Source organism: Mesoplodon bidens (assembly GCF_964165515.1).
Source record: "Mesoplodon bidens genome assembly, chromosome: 18".
In the NCBI taxonomy this organism is placed as follows: domain Eukaryota; kingdom Metazoa; phylum Chordata; class Mammalia; order Artiodactyla; family Ziphiidae; genus Mesoplodon; species Mesoplodon bidens.
The window spans coordinates 52,533,154-52,545,112 of record NC_138175.1 but is presented as its reverse complement, the minus strand read 5'-3'; the positions used below and the strand labels follow the sequence as shown (position 1 = coordinate 52,545,112).

The 11,959-nt window shown below is 46.1% G+C and overlaps 1 protein-coding gene across 1 annotated transcript; it reads right to left on the bottom strand.

The window, feature by feature from the left end:
- Positions 1-1,311: 1,311 nt before the first annotated feature.
- Positions 1,312-9,137, bottom strand: C5AR2 (complement C5a receptor 2). Its single transcript, XM_081215987.1, has 2 exons — positions 8,922-9,137; positions 1,312-4,386 (listed from the first exon to the last, which is right to left on the bottom strand). The coding sequence occupies exons 1-2, from the start codon at positions 8,922-8,924 to the stop codon at positions 3,358-3,360; spliced, it is 1,032 nt and encodes a 343-aa protein (XP_081072113.1). The 5' UTR covers positions 8,925-9,137; the 3' UTR covers positions 1,312-3,357.
- Positions 9,138-11,959: the final 2,822 nt, after the last annotated feature.

The following is an 11,959-nucleotide window of genomic DNA, read 5'->3' as shown; positions in this document are numbered from 1 at the left end:
GTGGAGGCGTCGTGACGGTGGAGACTTGCTCTACGTTGCGCTAGAACAGCTAGTACTTGCATCTGGGGATCGCCCGGACGCTGGGGTTTTAGCCGAACTAGACTAGGAGTCCAGACACTATTAAAACAGTCCCGTTATTTATTTATTATGATTCATAATTATTAATACATAATTCTATCAATGTATAATTCACCCTATCAACTCACTAATGAATAATACAACTCAACTTCCCAGCTTTCTGTCTTGGAGGTCCTATGTTTTCCAGCGACAACCACAGGGATTAGATAGTCGTTAAATGTTTGTTGAATGAATGACTAAATGAACAAGAAAAGTCAGTCCTCTTTAGTCCTAGATGGGCCAGTCATTGCAGCCCTGAGCCTCAGTTTCCCTCTTTATAACACGAGGCTAATACCTACTTTTCAAGGTTGTTGGGAAAAATAAATTCAAAAGTATACATAAGGTACATAAACTTTTTTCACTACATATAGGGGCTTCATAAATGTTAGATCTTTCATTTTTATTTTTATATCCTTCCTGTCATTCTCCTCTTACCTTTGGATAAGTTTGCAGTTAAGGAGGGACAGCCTTCATTTCTGGAATCGGTTCTAGGCACTGAGAATACAGAAATGAACAAAACAAAGGAGCTCATATTTGGTGGGGGAGACAGACACATAGATTAAAATAAATAGACTGTCAAGCAAAACTGCATCCTCTATGGAGAAAAACAAAGCAGGGAAGGGGCAAGGAGTGATGCTCTTTGGCCCAGTGACAGTCAGAGAAGACAACTCCCAGAAAGTAGCATTTGAGCAGAGAGCTGAAAATAGTGGGGCTGCAAGCCATGGGGATCCCTGGGCGGGGACGTTCTAGGTAGAGGAAGCCCCAGAGGCAAAGACTGAGATGACCACAAACTTGGAGGGTTCAAGGGCCAGCAAGCAGGTTTGTGTGACTGGATGAAGGATAGGGGAATAGTAGGGAGAGAGGAAGAGGATAGATCATACACACCAAAGTGAGGACTTTGGCTTCCAATCTGAGTGAGATGGACTCCATGGGCAGAGTTCCATGTGACTTAGATTTTAACAGAATCCTCTGGCTCCCATGTGGGGAACAGACTATAGGGAATCAAGATGAGAAAAGGGGACCAGAGAGGAAGCAATAAGTGGCTGGACCAGTACGATGGCAGAGAAGATGGATATTTTAAGATAGAATCTGCAGGATTGGCTGCCAGATTGGCCATGGAATGTGAGAGAGAGACGGCAAGGATGACCCCAAATTTCTTGGCCTGAGCTCCTGGAAATGCGGAGTTGCCATCAACTGAGATGGGGAAGATGCAGGAGGATGGCCGAGAGAGAAAATCCAGAGTTCCATTTTGAGCAAATTGAGTTATTTATTGTACATTGAGTTGGGATGTCAAGTGGGAAGTTACATGTAACTATCAAACCCTTGGGAAACAGTTTGAACATAGGCCAATTCTTGCCTCATTATCAAAAGAAGAAGAGGAAGAAATTGACTAATGTCTGCTTAAAATGTACAAAAGAGAACTACAATTTTTTTTTAAAAAAGGAAAATGGGAGGAAGTAAACAACAAATATGAAATCAGGAAGAAAATCACAAACTACCGTCACTAAGATTGAGTAGCAAACTTGAAACTAGTTATTGGAAAAACTATTAAGACCTGGTTCTTTGGAAACCTAAGGAACTCGATATATCTATGCTAACAATAAACAAAAACAAAGGAACAAACTTGAGAACAAAAGGGGGGAGTTACAACAAACAAAAAGCAGGATTTTTCTTTTTTTTTAATAAATTTATCTATTTATTTTTGGCTGTGTTGGGTCTTCATTGCTGCATGCGGTCTTTTCTCTAGTTGGGGCGAGTGGGGGCTACTCTTCACTGTGGTGCGCAGGCTTCTCATTGCGGTGGCTTCTCTTGTTGCAGAGCATGGGCCCTAGGCACACGGGCTTCAGTTGCTGTGGCACGCAGGCTCAGTAGTTGTGGCTTGTGGGCTCTAGAGCACAGGCTCAGTAGTTGTGGCGCACAGGCTTAGTTGCTCCGTGGCATGTGAGATCTTCCCGGACCAGGGCTCGAACCCATGTCTCCTGCACTGGCAGGTGGATTCTTAACCACTGTGCCACCAGGGAAGCCCACAGGATTATTTTGAATGATTAAGGGACTTCCATGGAAAATTCCACAGAAATACATCTGAAAGCTTTCATGAAATTGATTCTTCTTAACAAAAAATAAGGCTGATGCAATAAGAAAGGAAAATAAATTTCAAAAAACAGAAAAGACTCTTTGTAAATGTATCAAAGAAGAACTCTCCTAAATGGCACCTGGCCCTAATGGATTAACAGCAGGATTTCTCCCAACTTTTCGTGAAGTTATATAAATTGTCACAGGACATAATTCATTCTACAAGGCAGTCTTGGTCTTAATAATTCACGCGTGAGAGTCCTGAATAAAATATCAAAAAATAAAATATGTCTTGTTGAGGATCTACTAAGTGTCCCTGTATCAGATAAAGAAAAAAAAGATAGCAAGAAAGAGATCCTCCCCACAAAAAAATAAAAATTAAAAAATTAAAATGGGCAGAAAAAGAAAGAAAGAAAGAAAGAAAGAAAGAAAGAGATCCCCACCAGTGGGAAGCTCACAATCTAGTTGGAAAAAAACAAGGTGTAGACAAATATAGTTTGTCTCTTTTTAAGGCTTGGGATGGGTGGAGGAGAGACAGAAATTAAATTGGCTCAGATGTTGTCCTTAGGAAATTTACAGTTTAGCTGGGAATTTTTGTTCCAGAAACTTGGAGAACAGAACACTACTTCCTCCCTGGGAGGGGAATGAATCAGGGAGAGCTTCCTGGAGGAAGTATTATTTGAAGGCATTGAAGGAAAATTTTGATGATCAAGAGCATGGGCACTGGAGTCAAGTAAACATGGGGTCAAATCTCAACTCTATGACTTCCTTGCTGTGTGATCTTGGGCAAACGACCTCTGCTCCCTGGGCCTCAGCTTATGAAAAGAAACATCTCCCCCTGCCTGCCTGGGTTGTTGTAAATATTACCTTAAAGGAGAAACTATGTGTAAAGTGCTATCCTGAAGTAATGGCTCTACATGAAGGTGTCACTGCTATGTGATTTTAAAGATCTGAGCAGGTGAGATTCTAGAGCAGCCCTGTCCCATAGAACTTCTTGCAATGATGGAAATGTCCTATATCTGCACTGCACATGGCAGGGGGCATAATGCATGTTTGTTGAATGAATCAAGGAATAAATGACAATATCATTAAGCCCCTGGATCCAGCTATGCCTGAAGCCAGTCTTGTAAAGTGGGATAGGAGGATACAAACCAATTTCCCTCTAGCTTACACTTCCACCTCTGAGACCAGGTCTTGGCCAGTGGATTTCTTGCTGACCACACTTTCATCGTTGCTCTGTGACTCCTTCAGGGCCCAGCGACACGAAGCTGGCAGAGACTTTCGGAGTTGAGACCGCCCGAAATACAGGAAAAGCATGGGATTGAGACAGCTGTGAGCAAGGGCCAGGCCCACGACCAAGGGTTCAGCCTGCAGGGCCCGGGCCAAGAGCACGGAGTGTGGGGCAGCCAAGGTGAGTACCAGCCCCAGCGTGTGGTAGGGGGACCAGCAGACAAAAAACCCTACCACAACGGCCACGCCCAGTGGCCAGCGGCGTCGGGTAGCACAGCACAGGAGGGCACCATGGCAGCTGGCCACGACCACCAGCGGCCCCAAGAAGCCGAAAATAAACCGGGTGGCGGTCACTGAGTTCTCGGCCACAGTCGAGCCACCATAGTCTACCACGCACTCCAGCCGGTGTGGGAAATGCTCCTGACGCAGCCGGCGGTAGATGGCTGAGGGCACAGTGAGCAGCAAGGCCAGCGTCCAGGATGCCCCACAGGCTACCTGCACCCTGCATGCCCTCCCTGCTGCACCCCACCAGGTGGGCCCGAAGGCCAGCAGGCAGAGGTCAGCGCTTAGAGTGGCCAGGAGGAGGACGCTGGCGTACATGGACAGCAGGATGACGGCGGGCAGGGCCCGGCAGCCCACAGCCCCATACAGCCAGCGGCCCCCGTGGGCGACGGACACCGCTAGGATGGGGAGAGACAAACAGCAGAGTAGGTCCGCCATGGCCAGGTGGAGGAACCAGGTGGCACCGACCCTCCGGCGGGCCTCTTTCCAGGTCACCCAGGCCACCATGGCATTGCCTGGCAACCCCACCAGGAAGATGGCGGCATACAACAGGAGTGGGGCCACGTTGAGGGGGTCAATGGAGACGCAGGTGCCATCAACACAGTCCACAGGGAGATCTGGAATCTCGCTGTAATCCCCATACTCATAGCCGAGAGAAGAGTTCTCCATCCAAACCCCAGACACCTGGACGGGCGAGAAATGGCATGAAACCTCAGAGATAAAAACCCTCAGGCCCTTGGAATCCTAGGATGCTCGGAACCTAGCATCTCGATCCTGGATCCTAGATCCTTGGAATTCCAAGATGCTAATGGGCTGGGACTTGGGCTGGGGTCCCAGCCCATTAGCATCTTGGAAACCAGAATAGAATAACGTTAGAACTCCAGTGCATTAGAATCTTGGAATTCTAAAATATTCCAGTGTTAGAACCCCAGCTTCTTAGCATCCTGGAATTCTAGAATATTACAGTGTTAGAACCCCAGCTTATTAGCGTCTTGGAATTCTAAAATATTACAATGTTCCATATCTACCGTCCAGTACAGTAACTGCCAGCCACATGTGGCTACCGAGTATTTGAAATGGCAGCCAGCGTGACTGAGAAACTAAATTTTCAATCTTATTTAATTTTCATTGATTTAAATAGCTACACGTGGCTAGTGGCTACCTTATTGGACAGTGAAGTTCTAGAGCATCAAAATGTTAGAACACTAGCCCGTTAGTAACCTGGAATTCTAGAATCTAAACTATTGGAATCTGAATATCCATCAAGTTGGGAAAAGGTTAATATGTCTTCACAGCAAAAGTGTTTGTCTTGGTTCTTCTTCATCTGGATTTTCGAATCTTGGCGTAACAAAAATGTACCTCTGAAGCAATTTTGTCATCTTTGTTTTTTTTAATGTAAACTAGATCATAGTAAAACATGCAGATGGCAAAGTGTTCACATCATGCAGGTACACCCACTGAGCTTCACCCCAACACATCTGTGTCACTGGCACCCAGAGGGGGGAACAGAACATTTCTAGAATCCTGTTAGAGCAATTTTTAAAAGTAATGACTGTGTTAGGAAAACAAGAGGAATAAAATTTTGAATTCTCTATAATTCATTCATTCATTTATTCATTCATCCAGCCATCCTTCCAGCACAGTTGCTGTTCCAGGCACTAGAAGCACAGCGGGGGCCAAGACAGACAAAAACCTCTCTCCCTTTGGAGCTGACATCCTGGTGGGAGGAGTCAGACAGTCCAGGAATAAATAAGCAAAATACACAGTATTTTAGAAGGTGATCAGTGCTACGGCAAAAAGAAAAAAAAAAGTCACACAGGGAATTTTTAATTCCCTATGTTGGAATTTTAAATGAGGGGTCAGGGAGGGCCTCTCTGAGAAGGTGATATTTGAGCAAAGTCATAAAAGAGGTGAGAGAGGGAGCTGTGTGGGGATCTGGGGGAAGAGAGTTCCAGGCAGAAGGAACAGCCAGTGCAAAAGCCCTGAGGTGGACACATGATGGTCGTGTTGAAGGAAGACCAAGGGCACCAGTGTGGAGTAGATGGGAGGTAAAAACAGAGAGATATCAGCGGCCACATAGGTATTGTAAATTCTTTATCTTTTATTCTGCATGAGATGGGAGCCATGGGAGGGTGCTGAGCAGAGAAGTGACATTGTCTATCATAGGAATGATAATCATAACTATTACTACTGCTATTATTATTATTATTATTACTATTACTATAAGCCACCATCTATTGAGACTTTGTGTTATGTGCCAGGCTTTGCTCCAAGCCCTTTAAATGTTATATCATTTAGTCCTTATTACCAGCCTCTAATTTTCATACCATTGTTATACCCATTCTGCAGATGAGAAAACTGAGGCCCAGAGAAATTAAGGAACTTACCGAGGATGACTCAGCCAAGCAAGTAACAGACCTGAGTTTCAAGCTGTGTTAGTCCCACTCTGGAACTCTGGGCCCTAGAACATCATCATCCAAAAATCTGAGGTTTGGGAGAGTCCGAAGGCAGGACAGCCAGTGACCATAAGCAGAACTGGGCTCTGTGACTCTGGGTGAGCAGTTTTGGTTGGCTTTCTCTCTCTAGGTTTCCTCATCTGAGAAGTGAGTCACGGAGGTGAGCCTACCTCACCAGTTTGGGGAGGCCTTGAAGAGTTAATATGTATAAAGCACATAGCACAGAGTCAGGACTTGGTAGATGGTAGACCAGTCCCCATGATGTCCCCATGATGTCATAGTAACCTGACCCTGCAGCTCTCTGCTGATTCTTCGGGGCTGACTGGTGCTGCCCAGAGCACCAGCTGGAGTTGATACAACAGGAAGGGCAGAGAGGAAGTTGGGGCACTCCTCCCTGCCAAGCAGATACTAAGGGGCCAAGTCGTTGTGTGTGTGTGTGTGTGTGTGTGTGTGTGTGTGTGTGTGTTTGGAATTTGGCACTCTGCTTTCATGTTATTTTCATCACTAAAGTGAAATGTGTGCAGGTTTTAAAAATTCAAACCCCCATCAACTGTGTGGCCTTGGACAAGCCACTGAACCTCTCTGTGCCTCAGCTTCCTCATCTGCAAAATGAGAATAATACACTCACCTTGGAGGGTGTTACGAGAATTCAAGTTAATAGGCTGAGTGAAGTGAAGAGCTGAGCACGGCGCCCAGTCCATTGTGAGCATTACACGTGTGTTAGCCACCGGTACAGAGACACACACACCCTCTCCCTCCACCCTGAGACCCCGCCCTTTCCAGCTCTATCCGGTTCAAAGCTGAGTGTTTTGCGTGTAAGCACCTCAGTCGGTCTGTGGTATTTCCCTCTTAATACATTAAACAGAAATGGGAAAGTTCAACACCCCCTGTGCTGTCTCTTAATCTTTTCAATTTAATGTCTTAGATCTGTTTCCCCATCCGGACACACCGACTCCTTTCTTCACAATAACTTCAAAATCAATCCACGGGCTGGGCGTTTTGTGCTTATTAACTAGCCTCAGACTAAAGGACATTTAAGGATCATCATGGGTAGCATTATTATCTTCTTATTATTTTATACACCAAATAAATTATATTTCTATATGTACGTCTATAGATAAAACAATTACTATTATTATTATTTTAAAAGCATTCAAATAATAGATGACATTTATCAAGCTTCTATCATGTACCAGGCATTCCCCTTAGAACAACCCTATAAGGTAAGTACAATTATTATGCTCATTTTCCAGAGCGTCAGCTGTTCCCTGCTTTGGGCTCTGCTGTGTCCCCGGCACCTGGAGTAGCATGTGGCACACAGCAGGTGCTTAGCTGATATTTATTTGTTGAGTAAAAGAATGAAGAGGGAGAATCTGAAAAGAATATATATATATATATATGTATGTATAACTGACTCACTTTGCTGTACACTTGAAACTAAAACGACATTGTAAGTTATACTTCAACAGAAAAAAGAAGGAAAGGGAGGGAGGGAGGGAGGAAGGAAGGAAGAAAGGAAGAAAAGAAGAGTTAGTTTTGCCTTTAATGGAAGAAGCTGAAAATACCATCATTTTATTTTTAACGCAGTATGTAATGATGTATGTATTAACATGAAAATACATTCACGGAATACTATTTTGTGAGAAAACTACGTAATAAACTTCTAATATTTTTAAACAATGCATTCGTTTTACAGCCAGAAAATCAACAATAAAGATACTGTCATTAAAAATACAAACAAAAAGAATGAAGAGGGAAACTGAGGCACAGAGAAGCAAAGGGGTCACTTAGATTTCTTTCAGTTCCTTGCGATCACAAGGGCCCTTGTGTATGCTCTTAGCACACGTGTGTTTGTGTATCAGACAGTCTGGCTGGAACTTCTGCCCTGGGAAACCGTGGGGAGCATCTACTAAAGCCAAACATATGATAACTTTCCCCTTCCCAGAGAAGCATGCATATGCTCACCAAAAGACATGTACCAGAATGTTCCCAGTGGCCCAAGATGGGACACCATCCAAATATTCACTCACAGGAGAATGAATGAACATATCGCGGAATATTCTTTAACAGTGAGAATGAACAAACCACATGCGAGAATGTGGATGGACTTCACAAATACGATGTTGAGGACAGAAAGGCAAACGCACAGGAGAATTTACTGAATGATCCCTTTCTCCTCAAGTTCAAAAATGGGCAAAAGAATTCTATGGGGATGGGGAGTGAGGGCAGGCGGAGGGAACTCTGGGGCTGGGCTCGGGCTATTTCTTAACCCGGATGCTGGTTCCCCGGGTGTCCTCAGCTTGTGGAGATACGCAGAACTGCTCAGGTCTCATGTGCGTACTTTTCTGTGTGTGTGTTCTATGTGAAAATAAAGTTAAAGGCTCTTTCTTAAGAAGGGGAATCGCTGAGTCAAAGGGCTTGTTAGGTGGATTCCCCAGAAGCTGCAGGTTTGGGAAGGGCTGTTTTCCTACACATCTGAGTGTGGCCATGGACGGGACCATTTGACAAAGGCCTTTTCTGTTGTACTGCCCAAGTAAATTCCAAGAGTCTGGGATTCTGATGTGGATTCCAGTGTGATGGCAATCAGTTTCCACTCCTGAAATTCTAGTTCTGATTCCCAGATTCTGAAAATAATGAGTCTAAAAGGCCAGGATTAAAAAATGAATAAATGAAAAAATTTTTAAATAAAAATAAAAGGCCAGGATTGGGAAATGCCCCCCCACATAACGCCACCATTCCCTCCCTCCCTCCCTCCATACTTACCATCTCTTGAGGAATGGTCCCCAGTTTGGCCAAACACCACTTGGGAGCACGATCCAGGCCCACAGCAGGACCTGGGACGTCTGAAGTCTCTCCCCCGAGCCTGGCAGTTAGTGGATTCCTGCAAGCTGGTCCCGTTTGCCAGGGCTCCTAAGGAACTCCACTGGTCACCTCACAGGTCCCAGCCAATGCTCTTAAGCAGAAAAAAACAGAAATGGCCTTTTCATACTCCCAGGCTGTGTTTGTCCTGGATTCTTCCCATGACTCACACATCCCAAAATTACCGGGCAGCAGGCAAGACTGGAGCGGGCTCGGGTGGGTGGAGGGTTGACCCAGGGTCAACAACAACAATCTCAATGTCACCAGCTTCCTGGAAGCCAGATCTACAATGTGGTGTGACCTTCAAGGCCTGGGGGCCTTGGCCTAGACTCAACTGTCCCTGCAGGGCCCTCTGAGGTCTTCCTCACCAAGTCCCCACTGTCTGCTACCCCTATCCCCGCCTCAGACTCCAACTGTGCACCCAGCCCCTCCCTTCTGCCTTCTGCAGAGCCTTGAAGACAGATGAATATTCCTCCCACCTCACATGTTCTGAGGGAGACAGCTCAGGGTCACAGCCTCCACCAAAGGCCAAGGGTGCCCAGCACAGGGCCTAAGGCTTTGGAGGCAGACAAAATACAAACAAGTCCTATCCGCTCTGTGGAGCCTCTGTTTTCCCTCTTTAAAATGGGAAGATTTGGGGAATTCCCTGGTGGTCCAGTGGTTAAGACTCTGCGCTTTCACTGCCAAGGGCGTGGGTTCGATCCTGGGTCAGGGAACTAAGATCCTGCAAGCAGGACCAAAAATTTTTTAAATAATAATAATAAATAAAATGTGAAGATTTTGAGCATAGTGGTTCCTAACCTCCTTCCAAGCATAGCATGGAGGCTGAGAACATGGATTTGAGAGCCACAGAGATAAGATACATATTCCAGGTTTCCCACTGATGAGTTTCTGGGCCTCAACCCTTCTGAGCCTCAACTTCCTCATCTGTGAAATGGACGTTTTAGCTATGGGCATTAAATGGATAAAGAGATTTAAAATACACTCAGCAGGGCTTCCCTGGTGGTGCAGTGGTTAAGAATCCGCCTGCCAATGCAGGGGACGCGGGTTCGAGCCCTGGTCCGGGAAGATCCCACATGCTGCAGAGTAACTAAGCCCGTGTGCCACAACTACTGAGCCTGCGTGCCACAACTACTGAAGCTCACTCACCTAGAGCCCGTGCTCCACAACAAGAGAAACCACTGCAATGAGAAACCCGCACACCACAACCAAGAGTAGCCCCCACTCGCCGCAACTAGAGAAAGCCCGCGTGCAGCAACGAAGACCCAACGCAGCCAAAAATAAAAATAAATAAAATAAAATAAGTTTTAAAAAAAGAAAGAAAATCACCTTCAAAAATAATAATAAAATAAAATACACACAACAGCGCCTGGACAGGAGATGCTGTGTACATGTTTGTTAAATTAGCAGTAATAAAAAGCATATGCTATCAATTTTTTAAACTTACACTTTAGGAAGACAGACTTAGCAAGAGGAAGTGGCCCTTATTTATTCCAACTTCGGAACCCTTTATTCAGCGGTTTTTGGTGTTTGCGCCACTGTGTGTGTATGCTTTAGAGGTTGAGGGGACACGTTTATACATTTCTTTTATTTTTAAATTTTATTGATTTAGTTGCGGTGCACGGGCTTCTCATTGCGGTAGCTTCTCTTGCTGCGGAGCACGGGCTCTAGGCACGCGGGCTTCAGTAGTTGTGGCTCACGGGCTCTAGAGCGCAGGCTCAGTAGTTGTGGCACACAGGCTTAGCTACTCCGTGGCGTGTGGGATCTTCCCGGACCAGGGCTCGAACCCATGTCCCCTGCATTGGCAGGCGGATTCTTAACCACTGCGCCACCAGGGAGCCCCATTTATCATTTCTTTTGTTGTTGTTTGGAGAATAAACTCATGTTGGTAAAGGAAGTTATTTTTGTGCCAAGAGACTAGAACTCGCAGCTTGGGCTGGGGTGTCTCTGCGTGACCCAGTCTTGGCTGAGACTGGCCCCAGACCACCCCCTTCCACCATGTTCTGGGGGGGGCCTCCTCATCCCTACTTCCCACCAGCCCCAGGCCCCTGTGGGAATCCACCCTGGTCAGAAAGAGAAACTAACATGGGAGAAGCACGGGGGGTGGGGGGGGCATTGGCGTGGGCGGGGGGGTGTGTGTGTCGAGTGAGACACTGTCTTTTATCAGCTCAAACTTTCTCTGATCTTTTTGATCTGGACCATTTTTAAAGTCTTTATAGAATTTGTTTCAATATTGCTTCTATTTTATGTTTTGGTTTTTTGGCCGCAAGGCATGTGGAATCTTAGATCCCTGTCCAGGGATCGAACCTGCACCTCCTGCATTGGAAGGCGAAGTCTTAACCACTGGACTGCCAGGGAAGTCCCAGACCTTCTCTGATCTTGAGTTTACAGGGGTGTGTTTCTCAGATCACTTGATCTTAAACTCCTCAGTCACTGAGTCTCGGGTTGTTTCTCAGATTCTGGGAAGCTAAGGCTTTCTGGTGTCTCTGGAGCTGGGGGATCTTACCTGGGGATCTGGGGGATGCTGTGAATGGCGACAGGGACACAGCTGTTATAAAAAGTGGGGGGCTGGGCTTCCATGGTGGCGCAGTGGTTGAGAGTCCGCCTGTCGATGCAGGGGGCGCGGGTTCGCGCCCCGGTCCAGGAAGATCCCACATGCCGCGGAGCGGCTGGGCCCGTGAGCCATGGCCGCTGGGTCTGTGCATCCGGAGCCTGTGCTCCGCAGCGGGAGAGGCCACAGCGGTGAGAGGCCCGTGTACCGCAAAAAAAAAAAAAAAAAAAAAAAGTGAGGGGCTTTTGGGGGAGTGGGATTCGTTTTACAGATACCCTGCGAGATGCTGAGTACCAGCCCCTCAACAATGGAGAAACTTACAATGAGGACATCATTAGAAGGTTATTAAATTGACCCATGTTAAATTGCCAGTTTTGTGAGTCAAAATAGG